Source organism: Colius striatus, chromosome 3 (assembly GCF_028858725.1).
Source record: "Colius striatus isolate bColStr4 chromosome 3, bColStr4.1.hap1, whole genome shotgun sequence".
Classification (NCBI taxonomy): domain Eukaryota; kingdom Metazoa; phylum Chordata; class Aves; order Coliiformes; family Coliidae; genus Colius; species Colius striatus.
Window position 1 is genome coordinate 50,405,748 of NC_084761.1, and position 25,814 is coordinate 50,431,561.

Below are 25,814 nucleotides of genomic sequence, written 5' to 3' on the forward strand. Positions count from 1 at the left end.
ACCTCATGATCTCTGCCTTTGTCTTGATTTACAAAATGTGAGTAAGAAGGTTTATGAAAGGTAGACTAATGTGATCAGAGGCAAATTATTCAGCAGGATGCTTGGCATTTATAAATACAACAGCCTCAAATTTCCTTATACACTTCCCCTGCATATGTGAATTATATATTAAAGAATATTACTTAGACTCAGTAGAAAAGCAAACACCTTTCAGCCTTTAGCAGATGTCAGATAAACAAAAAACAGTTAAAAATGTTTGCAGAAGCTCTAAGTAAATGAAATGTCTTGATAGTGGCTTAAGTTATATAAATGATATAGTAAACAAGATTGTAAATTTTGGTCACAATAAAAGACACCATAATATGGAAATAACCAAATCCCTCTATTGAGAAATGAAACTTAATAAATAGTTCTCTCTGTAGATACCGACCAATAGAAGAGGATAGACTATGTTTTACCTTTTTTTTTTTTCCAGCACCTTTAACTGAGTGGGTGATTACATTAATCTGTCTTTTCTTACCTTTTAGAAAAGATAGGACGTCTCTGCCTTTATCTTCATTGATTTTGCTTTCCAAGGAAGAAAACATCTCGCTCACATCATTCATTGCAGCAGTGATGCTGTCAACCTTCTTCTGTAGAAAAGTCAGTTTCATCTCCTGGTTGCTAATCTTCTCGTTCATTTTTTGTACAAGTGCTTGGTCACAGAAAGGAATGAGAAGACAAAAAAACAAAACAAAACAAAACAAAATCAAAACTCAAAGTAGTGTTAAAATATTGTGGGGTCAAAATAAAAGAGGAAGTGTAATTGACCTGAGAAACATTAGCTGGAAATGTGGTGAAAACTTTCTGAATTTTTAGTCTTGAGTGACTCATCTTGATTTTTGTCATGTATCATGTGTTAATGACATTCAGAAGCACAGCAGTATCTAATTACTGAAGCATCTGTATCCGTTATAAAATATTTCTAATTCTACACAAGTATTTTGAATGGTTAGCATATTTTAATCAGCATCATGCCATTCTTCCTCCACCTAGCACCCCACAGAGTATTCAGTTAACTCTCATTTAGTTTTATTCCCTTTAACTCAATCACAAAAAGATTGATCTTTACTTACCATTTGTAACAACTTCATGAATTTGCAAGGCTTTTGTCTAAAGGAATATATCATTTTTTCAGTGTTGGGATCAAAATAAAGACTTGTTCAGTGAGTTAGAAAAACAGTAGTGAGTTAGAAAAACAACTAATAGATAAATGACCTTAGAGTAATCATCAGTCTGTCACTAAGAAAAGGTGCTCAACCTGTGTGGTAAAGTTTACTTTAAAATCTGCCCAAATTGTTTGAGACAGTCGTAGTCTCTTTAGGTGTAAAAATCTAGCTGAATGTATTAAAAATAAGTAGTGATGAAGTCCTTGGTCTTGCAAATTAGGACTCTGTGTGACTTCAGGTCCTTCACAGCTGACAGGAATGAAACTTGGTCTGGGATTTTTCAGAAGATGCTGGTAAAATTCTATGCTCTGATTTCTGTAAGGAAAGCTACAAAATCTGTTCATTTCCTTCAATAATTCAACCTAAATGGCCTACCTTAAATGTGTTATACTCCTCTAAGTGACCCAGTCCATACTATGACAAAATAAACTACTGTGCAAGAGATTCTTTAGAAGTATATACAAATGTTTATTAGTGTAAATCTACAATGTTACTATCAATCTCATGTCATTTTTCATCATGGTATTAGTGTCTATTCCCCATGGCAAGAAACTGAGAAATCACATAGAACCACAGGGACCTAAAGACTGCAACAGAAAGACTTGGGAAGGAGTGGCTGGAAAGCTACCAGGCAGAGAGAGGCCTGGGAGTACTGATTGAGAGTGGCTGAACATGAGCCAACTGTGTGCCTAGGTGGCCAAGAAGGCCAATGGCATCCCAGCCTGTATCAGGAACAGTGTTGTGAGCAGCAGCAGGGAGGTGATCATTCACCTGTACTCAGCTTTGGTGAAGCTGCACCTCAAATACTGTGTGTAGTTTTGGGCTCCACTCTGCATAGAAGGGCTTCCAAGCTCGTAAAGGATTTGGAGCACGTTTCATATGAGGAACGGCTGAGGGATTGGGGACTATTTAGCCTGGAGAAAAGAAGGCTCAGTGGAGACCTTATTGCTGTCTACAACTACCTGAAAGGAAGCTGCAGCGAGGTAGGGGTCAGTCTGTTCTCCCTAGTGATAAGCAATAGAACAAGAGAAAATAGCCTCAAGTTGTGCCAGGGGAGGTTCAGGCTGGATATAAGGAGAAATTTCTTTACTGAAAGAGTTGTCAGGCATTAGAATGGGCTGCCCAGGGAGGTGGTACAGTCACTGTCCCTGGAGGTGTTTAAAAGATAGGTGCACTTAGGGAGACGGTCTAGTGGTTGATACAGCTGACGGAAAGGTTGGACTTGATCTTAAAGATCTCTTCCAGATGAAAACATTCTATGATTCTACAAAAAAAAACACATCCCAAGTTACATATAAAAGGACATATTCTTCTGACTAGACTTTTATTCTTCAAAATTTTACTATGTAAAAAATAAATGTATCATATCTAACCCCACAACATTTGGGAAAATTCAGAAAATTCACTAAACACACTCAACCCAGATGAAATGTGTCAACGTCTGTGAGAATGCACTCCTGTAGAGGCATGGTGGTCATAAAATCATAATTGCTAGAGCCTGGTGAATAAAGCTGGCTGGTTTAGCTTAGGGTGTTAGCATCTCCAGGTGTTTTTTTTACCCATGGTTTCTACTTACACAAACACCACAGGCAAAACCACAAAAAGCTGTGTTTATAACTCAACCACCTAGTTTAGAGTTCTCCCTTATGGTACTGTGGAGATAAGCCATTGATGGATTTTCTTTGTCAGAATACTCTTCATCATAATACTACTCTGTGATGGACAGACAAGTTTGACTATTCCTGCTCCTGGTTAAATCGTCACCAGAAGAAAGTGATTTGAACTAACTACTAGCTCGTTCCTAGACACTCAAAATGATAACTAACCTGAAGGGTACAACGCTTTCTTCAGTTCCATTTCTGTCTGTTCCTACTGAAAGAGGAAGATAAGCTACATAGTTTGACCTGCAAGTGAGGTTTGTAAGTGGCATGGCTGCATAGTTGAAGCTGGAAACAGAATCTGGCTTGTAGAGTCCTGGCAGCTGCTAATGGAATGACAGTCACTCCTGACTCCAGGTCACATTTGCAGGGCTGGCAGTCAGAACAGGTATCTCTCTCCTTCTAAGCTGACCCCATTTGATTTTAAATTAACTGAGAAGCAATTAACATGAACCTCTGACATAACAATTTCATTGGAATTTTCAGTTATTTGTGTTATGTTTCAGTTATTTTTCACAGCAGAATTCCTAGTCAGAGAAGTGGCATGTTTTAATGGTCTATTCATCAAGCTCACTTTTTCATATGGGTCCTGTCTGCTTTACTAGACAACATCCTCCTCTCTCCATCTGTCGGAAACAAAGTTGCTCACACAATATCACCAAAGGGCAATAGCCTTCCCCTAAATACCATTTGAGTATACCTTTCTATATCTCCATGCCAGATTCAGACTTTCTCTCACCTATGCTTTCTAATTTTTTTTGTCTATTATGATTTGAAGTAAAACACATACACAGATATAGACACATACATGTGTACTGTCTCCATAAAACCCCATATCAGTCTGGATTCTGACATCCTATTCTCCCAGCATGCATAAACATCTTACTACCAGAATAGTATATTGCCATCTGCAACAGGCAGACTTGAGAATGTAACTTGCCTTGTTATTTTGTTTGAAAAAATGTTTCCAAATATAGGCCAACTGAGTTGTATAGTGTGTAACAGCTGATGACTATGCAAAAAGACAGTGTAGACACCTGTAATTGAAACCTCAACAGATTTAAAATAAAAGGGAGGTAGTAAGAAAGTTCAGGGAACACACCTCCTTTACAATCTTTCATGTCTTGTCCATCTTCTGCCTCCTCACCTTGCCAACTACAAGCTCATTTGACAGTATGTAGAGAATGCTGCCAAATAACTTGCATATAATTTTCCATCAAAAATTTACCTGACAAATGCAGTCTCACTTACTGCTGGGGAGTATATCACAAGTAGAGAATAATTTTTTTTCAAACAACTTCCTTACTCAAGAATGTTTGACATACATCTTTTATGGTTATTTAAACACAATATGCTGATTGTTGGCAGTTCCCCGAGTACACAGATTTTCTAAACAAATCTGCATTACCAACATCTGTATACCCTCAAAAGCATATACACATTCAGATGATACAGACTGAAATATACTATAGCCTGACAACTACTTGAATAAGTCTAAATCATGGATTCCTTTTCATGTTTCTTCATAGTGAGCACTTGTTATTTGAATTCATATATAACTGGGATGATCTGATAAACCATGATTGCTTCTGCTCCCAGTTTAGTGAGTGTGCAAACATGCCTAGCATGAATAAAAGTCCATTCCCATGAACACTTATATAGGCAACTAAGAAATTAATTATCTGGAACTTTTGTGCTGGTAAACTTTAAATCATGCAGATGGTAGTGGAAAAAACCCATAAAGGTAAGTGAACACACCCAACAATTCTAGAGTCTAAGAGGTGAAGAATCTTTTCGTGCATCAATCACTTAAGGTAACTTTTCAATGTAGATCACTATTTGAATAAAAGCATTATTGTTGCTAACTTTCTCTTATGTGCTGAGATGTGCACATACCCTCACAAGAGATCACTGACATTATCTTCCAAAACCTTACAGTCTAGACAGGTTGAAGTAAACACATTAGTGAGCAAATGAATAGTGTAATAAGAAACAGTCTCAAATGTAGTATAAACCTGTAATCTGTCCCTGTGTTGCTCAGCTATTTGATCATCCCAGATGGAGTAGCTTAAAACACACCTAAGCTGCCCTTGCTAAAGTTTGAAGGGTCATTTGAATAAAGCACCAATTTTTAAAAGGAAATATAGAATGATAATCATACATTTGCATAATACAATTAACATGGCTACATTATCTTTTATAGCTAGTACTGGTCTATACTACTCCTAGATTTAGTTTTGTTGGTTCTTATCTGTGTTGTTTGGAACTTTTTTGTCTTTTTTTCTGTTAGTTCATCTATTTTACCCAGTAATGTAATAGTTTAAACATTTCTATGTGGGATGACTTTCCTGGTTTTAGTTCAGTCACAAAACACCCCATCAGTGCTAAGCTACAGCTGCCTTTAAATTCAGTTTCTACTGTTTATCAGAGAAGTGTACCGCTGAACCATGACTGCTAGAAACTCTAACAGTTCATTCAGGCCCCTTCAGCAGACAGGGATTTTTCTTAAACTGTATTTGCAGTGAGCTTAGTGAGTCACGTGGTCAGTGATTGCACTAGAGGTGATAGCAATTGTAACAGCTGACCTGGCCCATTGGGGTCCTGAAGAGCTCCTGGTGTCCTCTCAGTGACAGTTCTGCTGCTTTCAGCCTGGTTACTGTGTATTAGTGATTGTTGTTCTTGAGCTAAAAAAGGGAGAAAATGAAAGGATAATGAAAGGTTGGGAGTGAAACGTGGAACGTGACAATCAGGGTTCCACAAAATTGCGTTCACTCTCTATTCTATATTGACTTCACCAAAACCCAATCATCTGCAATGATTCTTCTTATCTGCTTAGTCCATCTACAACACGGTGCAGAAAATGAATGGCTTTATAAATTACTTCCTGCGACTGGCAGGGCTTAGTGCTAATACAAAAATGTCAAATTTGCCCTTTAATGAATAGAATTTTGAAATCTTCAGGGTTAAAAATTCTAGAGGAATGTTTAGGTTAATATAAAACAGAAGCACAGAGACAATACAGAGATTGTCAGATAAAAAAATCAAGCAGTCAGATTTAATGAAATTGATTTTTTTTTTTTTTTGGACACATTACCCAAATTTTGAACCTTGGAAATCTTTCTACTAAAGGTAATGGTGATATTATATTGTTGCAGCACCTAAAAAGTAAAATCCATTTCAAAACATAACCAAATTCCCACAAATATAATCTGAGATTTGTGACTGCAACATATATTAAAAAACTTCAGAAACGTGATACATTTGTAAATATGTCTCTGGTCATAACAGATGGGATTTTCTCTGTTTATTTTACTTCTCAGCCCAAGAATCTGAAAGAAAATTAGAGGGAAAAAAAAAGCTAGATTAACATTCTTAGTATTTCAGTATTACAGTTGAGAAGACTGAGGTCCAGAGTAATAAGGTACCTTCACTCACAAAAAGTGTGGAGCAACTGGTAGAATAGTTGGGAACTGAACTGAGATTTCCACCTTCCTGACTTACTTCTCCAGCCATTAGGCTTAACGATGACATTTTCATTTCATTATTGAAAAAAAGAAAAAAGAAATATGTAAAACGCAAATTTGGGATTGTAAATTCATACCAGTTTTTATATGCTTGCTCAGTTCATGAAGCATTTTGAAGTGGATGTTTCTCCAGCTGAAACACATCTGAGGAATGCCACTTACGTGGCATTGGTATGATTTCCAGTCTTTAGTACTGTACAAGCAGAATAACTCGGGTATGGTAACATTATTTTCCAGTTCAAATATTAAAACCTTGTCTGGTCATAATGTCAGTTTCCAAGGAAATAGAATTAAATGCTGAATCAAGAAATTGCTCATGTTTCATCAGTCTCTTAGCGGTATATATAAGGATCAATATGTCACATTTAAGGATGATGTAAAGTAGTTTATGATGTAAATTAATGGCCAAGGTGGTAAGTAACAATTAAGATAGGAACTCAACAAAAATTGTATGGCCTGGAACTTTCATTGAATGTATTGAAATTAGATAATAAGAAATACAAAATCCTCATATAGCTATAATTTTGACAGCCTCTGTTGTCTCCTCATGGCACAGCTATTGACAAGAGTTAGATACTTGCATTCACCCCTATTAATTATACAGGATTTATGAGGTGGTGATATGATGATATAATCTATGACAAGGGAGTCGGTTACTTGCCTGTGATAAAGACCAGCTGATCGATGTCCTTTTATTCTTTCATTTACCTGCCTTTCTGTTGCTCTATGTGTATTCACTGCCACTGTTAGTGCTACAGGCACCAGATTTTTTTTTACTATCCATCTTATCTTTTTCTCCCCCTATTAAATCAATTGCCTCACTCACATCTTCACATTGTTGAATACTGAAGCCTTTACAGTTTTATTCACTTTTATAGAGATTCATGGACATATTGATCACTGTGTGCTTATTTTACAAGTGCTTTAAACTGATCAGATAGTAAGAATCAGGACATAGTATCACTCTGTTGGAGCAAACCAGTAATGAAGCAAGCCAATAGTGCATTATATGGCTTCTAAAGACAGCAGAGACTGTAGCTGGTAATGCGCAAACACAAAAACTCAGAGACAACACCTCATATTGTAGATGCAATGGTACAGTTATTAAATTTCACCACTCTATAGAAAGGTACTTCTCAGGCAGTATTAGAAATTCAGGGTTTTCATCTGTGAAAAATCCATAAGAGTCACTGGCAATGTAGCTTCTCCTACATCATTCTTCCAGCCTGGCTCAGTCCCTTTCAAAAGAAATAACTCTGACACATCATGTGGTGATTAAGTCTAAGTTGCTCCTTGGTCCCACAGCTGAGATTCACCAACCTAGGTGCAGATGTGATGGGAGTAGCAGAGTGAAACTCCAATACATATACTCTTTAGGGCAGAAATAGCCCAAAGACTCACATTTGAGACCTTTCAAAAACTGGATATGCTGTTGTAGTGGTTTAGCCTGTGACAGGTTTTCTGGTAGCGTGAGGAGCTACAGAGGTGGCTTCTTTAAATAAAGATCTGCCAGAGCTTCCCCTGTAGTTGATAGGGTAGGGCCAGTCAGTTCTAAGCTGGACTCTGCAGCTGACTCAGGCCGGGCCAATTAGTGACTGAGGTAACATCTCTGTGAATTACATATTTGAGAAGGAAAAAAAAAAACTTGCTGGGCTGTTGCTAAACTGCAGCAGCAACAAGGAGTAAGAATGTGAAAACATCTCCTCTGACACCAAGGTCAGTGGAGAAGGAGGGGGGAGGAGGGTGCTTAGGCCCTGAAAGAAAGACTCCTCTGTTACCTGTGGTGAGGACAACGGTGAGACAGCTGTGCCCCTGAAGTCCATGGAGGACCATCAGGAAGCAAAGACCCACTCGCAGCCTGTGGAGGACCCCATGCCAGAGCAAGTAGATGCCTGAAGGAGGCTGTGACTCCATGAGAAGCTCACCTTGGAGCAAGTTCCTGGCAGCACCTGGGAGTCTGTGGGGAGAGAGGAGCCCACACCAGAGCAGGTTTGCTGTCAGGACTTGTGACTCTGTGAGGGACTCAGGCAGGAGCAGTCAGAATCTGAAGGACTGTTCTCTCAGTGAGTGACCCACGTTGGGGCAGGGTGTGAGGAGCTGCTCCTGTGGGAGTCCCCATGCTGGAGCAGTTCATAACAAACTGTAGCCCATGGGAAGGACCTATATTGGAGAAGTTTATGAGGGACTGCCTCTAAGGGGAAGGGACCCCACACTGTAACAGTGAGAAGTGTGAGGAGGCCTCCCCCTGAGAAGAAGCAGTGGCAAAGTCCATCTGTAATGAACTGACCACAACCCCCATCCCCTGTGCCACTGTGAGGAGGGAAGGAGAGTCCCAGGAAGAGGGAGGGGTGGGGGGAGGTGTTTTAAGATTCAGTTTTTATTTCTCATCTCCCTGTTCTTATTGTTCTTTTAATAACTCAAACCATTTTCTTCCCAAGTTGAGTCTGTTTTGCTTGTGATGCTAATTGCTGAGCGATCTCTCTGTCCTTATCTCGACTCACAAACCATTCATTATATTTCTCTCTCTCCTGTCCAGTTATGGGAAGGGGAGTGATATTATGACTTGGTGGACACCTGGTTAAACCACCACAGCCATGTACAGTTTAAGCTAAAAAAATCAAATATAAAACAGAAATTAGACTGCTAGACCCATAGGTGTCATTTACAATAACAAAGAAAGCCAACAGAACAGAAGCAGCAATTCAACATGCTGAGCAACAAGTCCTTCCAGTTTCTCCAGGAGCTTCAGGGTCCTTACAACTTCTGAATATTGGGTAACACACATAGGAATTTAACATTAGGCTCCTATGGTTGAACATATTGGCCTAGATGTATAATTTATTGTTCCATGCATTTTTAACATAGTGTGCAAAAGGATTGCAGGGAATAATAAAAATATGGAAATCGGATCTTTTTATCTCAATGTTTTTTTGATGAAGCAGGAGTGGCCGAAGGGGAATCCCTGTGAGGAGTTTGGTAGTTTCCTCCCATTCAAGGTGAATTGTTTCCTTTTGTGTCTGCAGCTGCCCCAGGCAGAAGAGAGTATTCACTGCTTTGTGGAACATTTTACAGCCATCTGCTGGAGAAGTGAAATCACTACCATGCCAGAAAATTCAGTGCTGACTCCGCCTATGGCATTGTCAGCAACCCTGAGAACCAGCTATTTGCTCTAAACCACAGCCAGGGCAGATGGAAACGAATTCCATATACTTTAAGCCACTGCTGTCTCATTTCAGAGCAAAACTGGATCCGAACACAGTATTTGAAGATGCAACTTGCAGTTCTTGAAATCAGTTGTGACATGTAATGGAGTTTTCAGGGGTCGCACGTGTGTGAGTGAACTGGGATTTCTTCCCCTCAGACACTGCGATATGAGTTTTGGTTTTTTCAGCTTAAGGATGAAAAGTGTGTGTAGTAATAAATAAAGCTGTGTTTAGTAAAAATGGCATGTCATGAACTTTGCAACTCAGAAGATACAAGCCTTTTCATTTTAGCAGTTTTACTCCCAATTAAGCATTTGAAATTCCCAAACCAAAATAATGATGAATTCATTGAATTGTCCATGTTGCATTGCTTCATGAGACTTGTAAGAAATGATGCCTGTCTTTTTCTCTTCTATAAACATTTCTGGAAGAATTGCATTCTCTAAGCTGGGCTAGGATCAATGTCTTATCCAATTTGGTTATGTGTTGCCACATGAGAGGTTAAGTTAGAAAGAGTGATCTGAGCACATCTCTTTCTCAGGGCTCTTTTGTCTCACTCACTATTACATTGCCTTGAGAAGCATCTGTAACCAAGCTGTTACAACGAGGCTACCCAATATGTTTTACAGATGCCTAGTAATGACTATCAGATGGTGACAAGTGTTTCCTCCTGCTGAGATTATCAGACTGAAATAGTTATGTATGATTTCACTTGGTTTGAGGGAGAAGCTAAATCAGAAGGTGTTTTCAATTAGCATTTGCTACAAGCAACCCACATCACACTAAGTGCCTTCCCAGGATTTAAAACATATTGTCAGAATACCCCAGTTCTCTTGGCACAGAAACCCTTCAACAGCAATTCTGAGCAGATCAAGTGCAGAGGCCAAGCAGAGGGCTCAGGGACTCTGGAGAGCCCCAGTCAATTTCTCTCCCCTCAGTGCTGTAGAAACAGAGTGCCTGAAGACAAGGCTATTGGGCTCCCAACTGTTCAAATTCATTAGCTGACAATCCCTTCAAGGGAATTGAGTAATACAAGCAGGGCTTGTGCTGGTGGTCTGCTCCTCATGGGAGGCAGGATTCCAAAAGCCAAGAAGAGCCTTTCTGATATAGCACCTTTCATCCCAATCTCTTTAAGCACTTCTACAAGCATTAATTAATTAAATATCCCAGTGCCCTTGTGAGATAAGTGTCATCTCAATTTTCTAGATGGGTAAACTTGGGTATGCAGATTATAAGTGGCTTTCCCAAGGTATTCAGCAGGCCAGAAGAGTGTTGAAAATAGAACTCAGGAGATCTAATTTCAAATCCACTTCTGTAACACTTGACAACATTTTCCTTTATTCTTATTTTTACACAGAGGCCACTATAGATTGAGTTATATGGCTTTTTTTCTTGGTCAATGTTCCCATGTTGCTTTGATGTCATTTCAACTGTACCTTTCCCCTTCAATAAGCCTTTTTTAGCCTATTTTTGCTAATGTTTGCATCTTTTAAAAGCAAACCTTTAAAATATCTGATCCATGCTCAGTGGACAGCCTTGCAGATTGATTGTGTCCCACATTAATATCTGACTCCACATTCAGTTGCACTGGGGAGAATTCTGTATCTGCTGAGGTTCTGGCTCTCCAGCATCAAAATTTCCCCCCTCCATATGAATAACAGTGATTTCTCTTCATTCCTCTACATTAATTTTTAATCACAGCCTCTACTTTACCACTGCTGATTGAATTCTCTGCTACATCTAATGGCCTTTCTTGTAATATTCATTCATTTAAAATATGTATGCTGATGCCATATCTTATTTTTCAAGGGCAGCTTGTTTAAGGCCAGTAGCAAAGAAATAGCTATTATATAGATGTTAAGCTACAGTACATTGCCATATGTTTGATCACCAGGGTAGAGTTAAAACACTCTATTCTGTCAAAAAAGGGCACAATTATACAGAGATCATGTGCAATACCTAGTAAAATTCAGTCACTCTTGAAATTAGCAACAGAAGTCATACTCAATTCATAGGGAAATAAAGTCGATACATTATTTTATCATGTCTAAAATATATTCTTAGGGTCTGAAACTGAAAGCCAAGAGAGTCACAGCGCTGTAGATTAATTTTACAGCAAGTATTCAATAAAAGACCTGAATTTAATACCCCCAGCACTGCAATACTCAATAACTAAAAGGTCAAAAGTAGAGACACAGTGAATGCAAACTTGATTTTTTTATCGAAATGCAATAAGGCTGAAGAATTTATGAGTTTTATTTAGGGTGAAAGAGAGGAAAGGGCATTCTGCTTTGCTGCTTTAGAAATTCATGTGCAGGGAAGAGTCAACTTCCTAAAGCATTTTAGTCTACTGTGCATCTATTCTGGTTTTAAATTAACAGGAAGAACAGTAGTGATTTTCAGCAGACCTATTTGCTCACAAATAAGATTACATTGTTTTCTTTTGTTGAGATGAATAGTTTCAAATCCTTACATCTCTACTCACCTTTGTGTTGGCAGTTTTGCCCACTGTATCCAGGACAACACTTCCACTCCAATGATGTAACTATTTTATGTTTGATTCTGTAGGCTTGATGTGTTGCTGTTTGAGACCTGTAAAATATAAGCATTTAAAATCTATTTTAGGAGACCATGCAAGAGTTGTAGGATACTTATATAACTACATTACATTATCTTACCTGTTAAATGGATCCTTTTATTAACTGCTTGAAACTGAAAGCGAAGCCTAACTAGAATTTGGTGTTTCAGCAGCAATCAGTTTTAATCAGCCTTCAGATCATCTATATGGGTTTTAAAGGAACCAGATGACCTGTACTGTCAGGCTTCTTCTCTAATAACGCTAACTTTTTATAGAAGATATTACAATTAATATCTACTAAACTGAGTGAGCCTAAGAAACAATTATGAAATATCATTTTCTCTGAAATCAGTGAAAAAAGCATTCACGCTGAATTTATGCCACATTAGTTTACATTTAATGTACATTGGAAGCTTTCCATTCTGATTATTTTCAACAAGATTATATGAACATAAATCTGATAAAGTGTACAAATTTCCACTCTGTAAGTCAATGAATGGAGGGCATGGCTAGGTAAAAGTAATAATTAAGGCATCACAAATAAAGTACGTAACTGTAGAGATAGCAGCAATTTCATTTCTGTGTTCCTATATGTTCTCCATGTCCTGGCTACCCCATTGTTTCTTTTAGCTTTCTTAATATCACTGAGAAGTCAGTTTAGAGTGAACACACTGCAGTAGGACAATACAGAAGAAACTAACTACAGCAGCTCTGCTTGCCTTTTTTTGTATGTTAAATACAAAGGCTGACTATAAAGAATATTGTATGGTTCTGTTAATTCCTAAATATTACTATGCTGTATACCTCAAATCTCAGAAAATGCAATGATAAAATGGTTGCTGAGCTGTTTTGGACACACAATTACTGTTTAAATCATTCCAGAAAGGGGGCAAATCTGAAGACTACCAGACCAAAAAATAACCTCACAATGAATTAAAACACATCACCTTGTTTTACACTGTAGTTAATCTTATCACCCCTTCACAAGGGGTGTAATATTACATATATTAAAATTCATATCAGCTGTCAGGAGCTTTGCAAGTGTCCCCAACTAGCTTTACCACTGAGAAATGGCTTTTTCAGCAGCAAGAACTCAATAAAGATTATGGTGGGCTCCAATCAAGAGAGTTCTCAGTTCTTTTGCTGTGTAGATGGTCTTATTTTATGTTAAAACTACCTTATCATGCGTTAGCATAATCCATTCCTGAAAGCATTCATAAGAATGAAGTGTCCATGAAAGGAGTTAATCAGGAACAGCTATTTTTAAAATAACTCTCAATGTAGACAAGCCCCAGGAATGTATATCGTACTGACTTATTTACAGGAGCAGCACAATGAGCCAATTTTCCTAGTCAAGAAATAAATAACTAAATAAATAAACAAATAATTAAATCTGATTATTGTGAATCTTCTAGATTTAACTAGGAAAAAAACCCTCAAAACAACAAATCAGCAATATTCCAAGCACAGGATCCATTCATCAATTTTGCAATGCCATAAACTATCTTTCAGAGTCACCAAATCCTGAGGATATTCTATTCCCAGTTTCATCTCAAGGCTGCCATACCACCTAGAGGACGATTGTCAGAACAGTCAGTCTGACTTGTAAAAGGCATTTGAAAATTTTCAATGGAGAAATATGTTACAATTTCTGATTTATTTCTGTGCTATTTTCCAGGCCCATGCATTAAAATTCAATTTCATATACTATCAAAATCTAACGTTTGGAGAATACAACAAGGCACTCAAAACAGAAAGGAAAACCTGAATATGTTTAACTGACTCATTATTTACAAGCTGTATCCAGGCCAATTGTGTCTCTAGGTTCACTGCCTGACCAAAGCTGCACCAGAAACAAGCACTCAGCAGAGAGATAACAACAAAAATATTTATGTGTCTTAGGGGAAGCTTTTTGCTCCAACAAAGCACAAGCTTGGAAAACCGCATTGAATGGATTTTCTTTCCTGCATGTGCCTTAAATCTTTGTATATGTGTACCTTTCCTTGCAGTAGTAAGGAAGACGAGAGCAGGCAGTGGGTTTACTTGAAGGTTTTGAACTGACCAGAGAGTACCAGAGTGAAGGCACGGCAAGCCTGAGTTACAGAGCTCAAGGATGCTTCCCAGTCATACTCTTTCATGCTTGCTTTAGAGACACGTTAAAATGAGACCTGAAAACATGCTAATCTGCCCCTTCATTTCTCTTTTCATTTCTAAAGTCATTATTATGTTAATTATGCAGCTTGTGAGAATTAAAATACTTGCAAGTACTCTTTCTTCCTAGTTTTACACACCTCTGAGCACAGGATCCAGCATGCCAAGTGCAAGGCTTCACTCTGTCTGATGAGAAGGTTTCCAGGTTGTCCACCACCACTGTAGGTAAGAGTCTGGTATGAACATAAGCACACCAGTTCCTGTAAGAGACAGAAGGTAAACATACTTAGAAGTACAAATAACATTTTCCACAATATGATGATATATGATACTTAAATGGGACAGTGAAATCTATAATTTAAGGATAGGGTAAAGTTAGGAAAATAAAGTTCGGTTTCTCTCAGACTATGAGTGTAGTCTTGGGGAATTACTTAGTCTTTGTCTTTCAGCTACCTGTTAACAGCAAAGACAACAAACAATCCCTTCTCCATCTCTTAATATATTTATATTGCATTTTTTTTTCTTTTTACATGTTTGTGAAGCACCAAGTACAAAGCTCTTCTAGACTGCAGTAATGACAGATCTTAAACCACACCTATATTTCAGACTACAGAAACCATTTATCTAGATTTCAAAGGATTGTTCAGTATGGTTTTTAACTACCTATAACTTCCATACTATGGATGGACATTTCTACTCTTCCACCCTTTCCCCAGCAATATTGTGAGTATATGTAGACTGTGGTTTGCAGTGATCTTTGAGGTCAAAGCCACACACAGCAGTAATGTGCCATAGCTCCATGCCTGCCTGTGCCACAGGCTACCCACTTACAGAGGGTAGTCACATAAAAAATGATCAAACTCTTGACTGCTGTGACATAAGATATAGGAACTGGTGAGTGCAAGGCCAGGTTTAATTTCTTTGAAAAGGACAGTAAGGATGTTGCAGGAAACTGCAAACTATTAAGTTGGATTTTGAAATTAGGCAACTTAGTAGAAGCTTCAGGAGAGAACAGAATTAAGTAAAAATTACAAACTGGATAATGTCTTGGGACAGACTTGTACAGGCAAGTCATGCCTCAGAAACCCACTGGTGTTCTTTGATTTAGAAGCAGGTAGATAAAGGGGTGATTTTCAGATGCTTTTGGCAAGGTCACTCGGTAAAAGGTATTAGAGATGGGATAAAAAAAGCAATCTGTCACTTAGGAAGAGAATAGAGCCTGTTATAGACTAATAAGATATTAAATCAGAGAGGTGAAAGACTAGTTAGCTTATTCAAGAAACAGTTTATCAGCAGAATCCCACATGAATCTGTAATTGATATTATATTCAATAATGGAGGGGAAAGTAGGTGCATAGGGAGATGACAGAGTTATAGAGGTATATAAAATCATTTTGTGTCATAAACCTAAATATGACCTTGAGGAACTGCAGAAGTCTCATGATACTGAATTTGCAACTAATTGTCAGAGAGGGGTCTTGTAATGCAGAGTCAGGCACAAATAAAGACAGTCTTATACAGATAGTATAATTACCTAAATTAACTAGGAAAAAGATTTTGGAGTTATTGTGATTAGCTTTCTGAATACCCCAATTTAGTATTTTGTATTAACTAAATTAGTGAAACAAATACATGAAATTGTTAGGGAAGGACTAGAGAACAGACATCACCACTGTTTCAGTACATCAACTCCTTGTTGCTGTTTATGAGTTTATGGTTAGTTTATGGTTTTCACCTACACCCTAAAGAGAGGGGGAAAGACAGACACAAATAGAAGATGAAAAGCAGGAGGGATAGCAAGGTAGAGAAGTCATGGCACCCTATATTCAGCAGGTCTTGTTATGACAAAAGGGCAACAAATCAAAACAAGTTTAAACATAAAGAAAAAAAAAAAAAAAGCATTATTGTGATGCTTCCACAAGCACACTCCCACAGTAAAACCAGTAAGAGGGACTCAAAGCCAACCTTCCTTTGCTAGCTACTTCTGTATATATGCTGATTCCACCCGTGTGATTACACAGGGCTCAATTCATTAACACACAGCACTTGTTCCTAATAATTGGAAGCAGCTTGCCAGCTGCATCAACTTGTCCCTGCCATCTTTATTTAAACTAAGGAAGTAGCTGGCTTGTCCAAGTTATATTTGTACCCACACTAAATCTGTAGCTATAACCTCTGTCTCAGAAAGTTTCCCAGTTACAGGTTAGAAGACATCTCAAAGGAAGAATTATTACATTTCTGTTGGTGGAACAAAAAAAGTTTGGGTTAGTATATATATATTTTTTTTAGTATAGTCTCTCTCAAGGTCATATATTATTCTCTTATTCATCCTGAAACAGATTTCATTTTTGACTTTGCAAGTTAGTGACAAGACATTGTTTCATTGGTGAATTTACATGTACTTCCATACAAACACTTGTATATGAGAACTTACAGTTCATCTTCCTGGATCCCATTTTGCTGCTAACCTTTGCCTCCAGTTGTAGTAGTTCTGTTCATGTTTCATAATCCAGTAAGTAATTCTATTAGTGTTTCCTAATCTCATAAGGAAATATATATTTACATTACCCAGCTGGCTCTGAAAACAGTCTTTCTATGGACTCCTTACAGTGAAAATCAAAATACAATTGAGACCAGATTAGTTCCATTTACTTAGCTAGTATTAGTAAAGACTTACACTGCTTCAAACAAGAACAACAACACAAAACACAAAATAATATTAGCATCTGTCCTTAAGTGATTGTTTTTGTCTACTGGGATCATACCAGTGTACTTGCATTAAATTCGGTAGTGCTTTACTTGGAAAAGGATTGTTGAGCAAACAGCAGGATAAACTAGGAAGAATCTTAGTAGGGCCAACAGACTGAATCTCTCAGTCTTTCTGCTTTCAGTATCATATAGTGGTGCTCCCTCACACAAATTATATTGCTTAATTGATGAATAATGTGTTTTTTATAAAGCAGGTTTTTATTGATTCTCTTTGATCTGATTTTGCTCACTGACTCTCCCCTTCCCTGAGAGTTTTCATTAGAATCATATCTTTTTTTTAACTGGGTATAAAAAAAAGCTATACCTTTTTTTGTTTGATGCTTCCTTTATGTTCAATCCCCTCTAACTATAGCCTTTTGTCTATCTGTATAAATTAGAGACTCCATGAATAAATATTTGCTAAAAATTAAATGCAGCTCTCAACCATAAGCTTAAAGATTAGATACTCTTCTCTCTAGCTCTGTGGAAGCCAGGAGCAACACTAAGTCTGGGACACATAAAATTGGTGTAATCAAAACGATACTTAAGTCTTTTGAGTTTTGTAGAGGGCTTATGAAGTTAATTACAGCATCCCTCTGGTTGGGGCATATAGGTCCTTTACAGTCTCTCGTATCCCACAGAGACTAGCAGTAATAACTAAAATAGTAATATTTGCAGTTAAATGTTGTCAACAGCCAGAGAGAGAGCTTGGAGAGTCATCTCTTCCAGGACACCTCTGAAGCAGCAAGGGAGGATAAGGATCCCGTCTTGCCAAATGTTCAGTAGGAACAAGATATGGCAGGATGCTTAGCTGACTTACAAGCACGACCACAAAGACAGCTCTTCCACGGGGCTTTCTTCCTAAGCATCAGAGAAAAGCAAGAGCAGGGCTTTTCCCTAAAAGAAGATGAGAAAGACAAGCGTATAAGCTAGGCCCTGACCTCACCAACAGCACACAGTACCGCAGCAGTAGGGTAGGAGGATCAGACCAATGAGCAGCCCAACCAGCATTATGTAGAGATTAGTAAGTCAAGTCCAAGACAATTGCAAGATACAAACACCTCTAATTAGAGAACGAGCTCAAGCCTGGGCTTGAATGGAATCCCTGATCCATGAGTGGGGATGGAAGTTTCAGATGAGGTTGCTTAGGCCCAGCTTGGGACCAGCGGTAGCGTGTCCAGGGCACTACCATTGAGCTCCTTTCTCACTATAGGCATGAAGTCTTTTCTATTGCACTGCTGTAGTGAGGTTTCAGCATTTTCATATGCAAGACTGAAAAGATATTTTTCTCTGAAGTGCAGCACAGAGATTTAAAAAGAAAAGAAAATTCTCTCAGTATATGAATGAGATACCAAAGATTCCTTAACAGGTGTAGAAAAGGATCCTGGGCCAGAATGACAACAGTTGATTCAGGAGGAGCTCTGACTAAGTATGGTGGTTTGCTTATGAATAAAACTCAGTATAGAGAATGTAAATATCTAAATTCCTGAATAACTCTCAGCAATTAACCAATGACATATAAGGTCTGATCAGGAGTCATCTGAACTGATAATGCCAGCTCAACCTGTTACACAGTACCATATCTCTGTTACTGTCAGAAGTTAGCTGTCTGGAAAGTAAGGAAGAGCTAACACCTTGGGCAGCTGGGTGCTAAGCTTGCCATCTCTGTAAATCAATTGCCCAAATAAAGGAATCAGATTTTAAAATCTGGGCTGCAATGATCAAGTGGTAAGGTTAGGCCTTGAGCTTTTGCCTCCCCAGCTTGTGTTCAACCTTTGCATGCAGACAGCTCACCAGAGGTCATTAAGTAGAAGACAAAGCAGTGTTGTCAGTGCTGACATTTTCTGCAGTGTATGTGGTTGGGGTGTAATTTTTGTTAGTTGGACTCCATTTTACATCTGAAGAAATGTGATCAATGAAAGGCAAAAACAATGAAAACAGGCATAAAAAGCAATTGTAAAATACATGGAAGCCCTAGAATACAGACAGTTAAGGTAAAAAAGAAACCACTACTTTTTAAAATTCATAATGTAAATCCACAAATTATCATTATTATTGAGGGAGGCTAAATTCAAGGTAAACGGCTATTGGAACTTGACCATTTAGAGATACTCTCTGAAGGAAAACATAGTACAATACATCTCAAATATACCAGTTAAGTTCTTCATTAGTAAGTATAGTCTGAACTCAGTCTCTGGTTTCTGCCAAAAATTTAACTCAACTTGAGCAGATTGTTTCCATTTAAAATTTTTAACTCACTCTTAAGCTACATGAGTGCAATGTCTGAAGCTCTGGTTCTCATATGTCCCAGAAATCTTTGATCAGGCTAAATTGGAGGAAATATTCACAGCAAAAGAGCCCCTGGTGTGACTCATAATTAGGTTTATGCTACCAATGAAATAAGCTCATTAAGAGATGTTAAGAATGTAAATATAATTTTGAAATCAAATTGTCTGAAAAAATGTAAATTTGGAAATAGAAGATGAAGCGTGGTGGAAGAACTATGACAGGCTGTGTTAATGCAAAGGCAGAACAGAAGACATCTGATTTGCATAACAAGACTTTAAACCTGAAAATCCTCTTTACCCTCCATGGAATAATATATTCCAGATCAGCAACACTGGCTTCTAACATGTAGATTTTGTTGAGAGCCACAGGAGCCTGGTGTATCTATTGCAATGCGCCTGATTTCAATCAGGAAAGCTGTATTTAAAAACAAAACAAAATCCTTGCAATGCAAAACAGAAAAAACAATGAAAGTCCCTATCTGGCATAAAGCCCATCTGACAGACTTCGTCCTCTTTCTGCACATATCAGCAGGGAAAATTCACTGGTAACAAGGTGTGGGAGAGTACCTATGAGTCCTTAGGCCTTTGAAAGAGCCACTTTGTGACATTTGCAGCAGTATTTCCATCTTGAAGTAACTCTATGTTGAGTGCTGTTTGACATTATCTGAGAAGTAGGACATGGTACAAAGAGCAGCATTTGTTTCTTTTGCTACAAAAAAACATGTCTACTCTTCAGCCTTTGCAGGCTGGAGTCCTCTTGGGTTTGTAGCGGCTGTGAATTCAAAGTCCTGAGTAGCCAATGGGCCTTGGAGCCTGCCAAACCGTCTACAATTGGCAGGTTGTTAGTGGAACCCAGACAGTGCCTTTAAGACCATCTTTAGCTTTTTGGAGCATACACAACATATCCAGCTTATTCAGATCTTGTGTTAATTCTCAGAAAATTTCTATTTCGCTTTTACCAGTCCTGTTTTGTTTTTCACAGGGAAAACATTCCCATGAAGCATTTCTTCATTTCCACAGTTGGCCAGAAAACAGAAAGGATGCAGCCTGAAGATAACTGTTAAACAGAAGTAGCTTTGGGACAACTGTAAGCAAGGACTACCTGCACTGTCCATGCCAAGAAGCTCTACGTCTAGTCTAAATGAGCATGTACCAATAATACATGTCTTTCCCTCAACTGTGTTAAAAAGCTTGCTTCTGACAGTGCAAAACATATTACCGTAGTGTTTCCCTGTGTTTGGCTGGCTCACCCCCAACATTTTACATCCTCATGATATGCAGATACATATATATATCTGGTGTGAATTATTGGGCAATATCTTGCAACTTCAAAGGGATGCAACTGCTTGTGAAAAGTAACTTCCCTATTCACAAAAGGAAACCATTTGGCCTGTGGAAACCTGCCTCCATGGCTATAGGTAGCAAGTAGTAGGTAATGTCTTAGCAGTAACCTATTCTTAAGCTTTCATAAGCAGCAAATACAGTTTCTTAATTTACTGTGCATATTTCCGATGCTGGGCTTTATCTGATGAAAAACACTGCACTTGGTGTTTTTTTTGAAGTAGCTACGTAAGCCTGTGCCCTTCCCTATAACCCTGCCTCCTAATTCGGGAGACACTCAAGAGCCCTTAAGCTCATCATTGCTTCAATGGCATGTCGCCAGCACTCTTAAAACCCTCCCATGATTCGCAATTAGCAAGGTTTACGCCCGGCTTTATCACAACGCTTTGGTGGCAGCCCCGGTGCTCCATCTGAGCTGCCCACCCAGAGCCAGAGAGGCGGCGGGAGACTCATCCCGCCGCGCTCCTCAGGCTGCCTCCCCCATGCGGCAGCCACCGCCACCTGCCCCGCTGGGCGCCCTGAGGCGACGGCGAGGTCGAGGGTGAGGGTGAGGAGGGGCGAGGAGCGGTGAGGCGGCGCTGCCGGGCAGGGCCGGCAGGTGGCGGCCGTTGCCCGTAGAGGTAGGAAGCTGTGGGTGGGCGGTTTTCGCGCCGTTGTCTCCGTGAGGGAGGATCTTCCCGCCACCGCCACCCCACGCACGCCTGCTCACGGGGCCGGGCCGGGGGATGCTGTGGGTGTGTCAATTCGGGTACAGTCCCGAGCGAGCTTCCTCGCTCCCTACGGCACCAGCGAGGAGAAAGAGCCCTGCCGCCTTCTGCTCATCTGCCAGGGAGGTCATAGGGCCTGCAGGAAGGAGGGCAGCAAAAGAAGAAAATTAACTCCGAAGACGGTGCGCTGTGACTCCTTGCTGCCAGAGTTCTCTGGTCTACGACAGAATTGTTCTGAGTACGTTCACAGCCAATAGACGTGTTTCCGTTTATCTTCAGCAGGCTTTGAACCAGTGATGCTGTGATACCTGGTGTTGCTGAAAAGCAAAGTATGATCTACATAAAAAATATATTATAAAATATATGACATAAAAAATATATTATCGTTTTCTTAGGGTGAGAGGGCAAGTGGAAGTTTATGCGATTCCAAGGACCCCATTTACAAATACTTGAAGGGCAGGTGTGAGGAGGATGAAGCCAGGCTTTTCTCAATGATGTCCAATGATAGTTCAAGGGGCAACGGGTACAAGCTGGAACATAAGAGGTTCCAAAGACACATAAGGAAAACTTCTTCACTGTGACAATAATGAAGCACTGGAACAGGCTGCCCAGATGGGTTGCTGAGTCTCATTCTCTGGAGACATTAAAAACCTACCTGAATGAATTCCTATGTGACCTACTCTAGGTGGTCCTGCTCTGGCAGGGGAGTTGGACTAGATGATCTTTTGAGGCCCTTTCCAACCCTTAAGATTCTGTGACCCCTTCCACTGCACATTTTCACTGTAAACTCTTCTTTGGGTACATTGACAAGAAAAAAACAAACAAACCTCACAAAACCCCTCAGCTACAGGGTATCAGGTATACTATGTACACAATTGCTTTCCTTTGCTTGTACACACAGATGCTTGCAAGTAGCCCTAAAACCACTCAAGAAGAACACTGGTGGCAATCGGGCCTCAAAGGGTACAGATTTTGTTCTAACCCTTTCATATTATATCTGAAAATGAATTATTTTTGTCTGTAAGTTAGATTACGTAGCTTTTAATAGAAATGCTATTGAATCAGCACAGCTGAACACTGAATCATGAAAATGAGATTATTGTGTTCCTGAAAGAATACAAAAGAACCCAGGCTGGAGCCGTTGTTCAAGTTTGTACATAGCTTGGTGGTTGTGCCTCTTCACACTGTATGCAGTTTACTCACGTTTTACAGAATAGGTCTTAAAATACTAATCTCAATTCTATACCTGTTTTCATTTTGTATTGTCCTTTACACCTTAGTAAAGGAGGTGTAGAAAGATGCTTTGAGCATCTGGAGCCGGGAGATGCCTTGCAAGAAGAGGATGAAGGACCAGGACTTGAACAAGCTGAGGAAGGGAGGGGTTTGAGGGCACCTAAGACCCTCAGGTGCTAAAGAGGGGCTATTTAGATGATGGATCTAGGCTGTTACCTGAAGTACATGAGGTTAAATAGGCCCAAATTAAAACATGAGAGGTTCAGGCTGAGTATGAGAAACTTGTTGCCCATGAGAACACCCAAGCACTAGAGCAGTGCCCAGAGATAGGTTGTGTAAATCACCAGCCCAGAAGCGTGGAGCTCAGTACGTGACTGGATCAAGCCCTGAACAACCTGGCCTGACCTTCCACCTTGCCCTACTGTGAGCAGGAGGTCAGATTAGTGATCACCAGAGATCCCTTCCAATCTGAGTGATCCTATAGTTTTGTGAACCTGTGGTCTTTGCTTACCTATCCATCTTCTTTAGGTAATGTGATTGTTCTTCTGAATACAGAATATTAAGTGCATTGATACATGAAAAACATGTAATAACATGCTGTGGAAGATACAATTTTTTCCGATTTCTTCTTTTTTTTAAGCTAGAATCTTTCCTAGTCTGAAAGTCCATTATACAAAGATGAGAGTACAAGCCCTTGAGTTTAGGCTGTATGAAAGTACATATGATGACAGATTTTCAATTTATTCTGAACAATCTGCCAAGGTGGGATGAGGAGAGATAATGTTGATTGACATAATGTAAACATTCAGGCTGTAAGGACAACAGGTACCTTTTCAAGGGGTTTTTGCTATGGAAGGCCAGGTTTTGGTGTCAGCAACTTTCCTTTGAACTCCACTAGGTGACTATAGAGACCTCCCAGCTTTTTGATACTAGTGATATGGCAAATTCTATATCTTTCAAAAATATAGGTTTTGAAATGTAATTTTGCTCTAGTTCAGAGAGAAATCATAAGCCTGAAACAAAATAGATTAATTTTTTAGGTTCGCTACCTAGCTTCCTTCACTTTGAAATGTATGAATCTCTGCTGAAATAAAAATTCAATGCTCACTAGGGACCGACCATAAGTAAATCGAATTGGGAAATTTGTTTTACGTGCTGACTGGAATGGAAAACCTGGACATCCTCTGGAAAGTGCATTTGCTGTACAATATAATACAATATGTGATGGTAAAGTGTGTTACAGGATATGTTTTTAACCCTGAGAAACAGCTGAGTTGTTGACACTGAAGTATCAGGTGGGGAGAGTTGCACCATTTCTTTAATATTTCATTTATTTTTTTCCAGGGCCCGAGGTCCTGACACTTTGTCCTGTCTATTAAAAAACACAGATTCTGGTCTCATAATTCATTTCCTTTTTTTGTATGTGCAGTGTTGAAGCATTGGACTGTGAACAGCCTCTTTGTTTCATCCAAGGTTTTAGTTAATGTTGTGGCCAATTGTGTGTTCTATCTTGTGCTGCAAAAAAAAAAAAAAAAACAGTTTCCACTTATCTAGTACTTCACTGATCTATTTTAGCATTTTAAAAGTTGTTTTGTTGCAAACCACATCAACTAATTTAGACTTTATCTCCCTTTCTGTGTTCAGAGCCCTTCAAAATAATCAACTGTGCTCACAGATGGAATTTAGACTTTTGAGAAGATATCCATTAATCTGCTTTGAGAATCATCCAGTAAAACACATTTGAAAACCCAAACTACTCTTCAAAAGGGCCTTAATTCTGTATTTTCCCCTCTGGAATATAAGTTTATTTGACATCATCTGATTGACCCAGAGTATAAAATTCATTGACGTAGCTCTAGTGTAGTTTACTATCAATGCTTCTTGGATGATCTTTGGTAGTGCTGGTTTTCACTGCTCTGTTAGTCCTTTTGTAATCTACAGAAAAGGAGATTGTAGTGTGCCAGTGATGGCTTCTCCACCTTGAGAAATACTGACCAAGGAAAAAAGCCTTTTATAAGTGACAAAATTCTAAAAAAGAAGATCCATCCCAATTCCAGAGGGGTCAATGTTGTTCTTTCCACAGTGTTGCTTTGGATAGATTCACTTATTTCTTATCATGAAATGGTTAATGCCTTGCCAGTTGCTTTGTACCTGATTTGCCACTTACTCATGCAGGCCTGTACCTCTACACTGTCACTGATTGATTACTTAGGGAGCTCTCGAACAAAAAGGAACTGAACCAAATTCCATGAAATTCAAGGTGATTTTTTTCCGCGGGCTTTTTCTCATGACCTATACTGTTATTTATCAGGAGTGTAATACAGAATAGAGGCTTTGAGATTTGGCAGAAAAAATGTCTTTTGAAACACTTGCACCCTCTAACTGGCAACACAGATAATGCCCTTGGAAAACACATGGGGACACCTCTCTGCTGTTCTTTTCCTTGCCATGTCTATTCTAGGAGTCAGTCCCAGGTTTTTTAAAACATTAATTACATTCAGAATTTTAAGAATGCATATTATCTGTGCAGACTTGAGCAGATGTTTCTGGTTTACCTGAAATAAACTGTTGCAAAGAGTCAAACGTTTGCAGCATCTGGGAGGTAAATCCTAACATTATGCTCAGTTTGTTATGGTAACCTGAATCTGTGCAAGGGGGCAGAGAGACATTAGTAGGGATGAAAAGCAGTCTGTTCCCAATCCTTGCTCTTCCCACAGTGGATGAAACAAAGGGTAAGGGCAAAGATAAGCCAGAGCATTAATGCAATAGTTAGTATAATTACATGAATGGAAACCTTTATATTAAAGATTAATATTTTTTTAAAAATTTTAAACTTTAATTGCTGTCATTCAAAACTTTCAAAACTCATCTGTATAGTAGTGGCTTAGCTGAATCTGATCACAGAAAAACTAAATAACCAGACTCTGAGGTGGCTAAGAGAAAAAGATGCTGGGCTTTTTGTGTTTTCTAAGTACTTGTTGAGTGTCTCAAAAGCAACCTAGGTGGGGATGTACTTTTTTTCTTCCCAGTACTACATTTCCTGTACTGCTGAAAACAATCTGTAGTGACTGCCCAGCTACCATTGCTGAACAGCTATCTCAGAAAACCAGAACTCTGGATTTTGTTATTTCCAGAATTTTTGTCTGGTTTTCAGATATTATTCAATTACCTACAG

At 38.9% G+C, this 25,814-nt stretch overlaps 1 protein-coding gene across 1 annotated transcript in view; it reads right to left on the reverse strand.

Moving 5' to 3' along the window:
- Positions 1–25,814, reverse strand: part of MMRN1 (multimerin 1) — a 49,288-nt gene that overhangs the window by 17,277 nt on the left and 6,197 nt on the right. Inside the window, exons 2-5 of the mRNA XM_061992659.1 lie at positions 14,463–14,582; positions 12,079–12,185; positions 5,452–5,550; positions 521–694 (exon numbers count right to left, since the gene is read on the reverse strand). Of these exons, the coding sequence (XP_061848643.1) occupies positions 521–694; positions 5,452–5,550; positions 12,079–12,185; positions 14,463–14,582 (500 nt within the window). The remainder of the gene's footprint in view (positions 1–520; positions 695–5,451; positions 5,551–12,078; positions 12,186–14,462; positions 14,583–25,814) is intronic.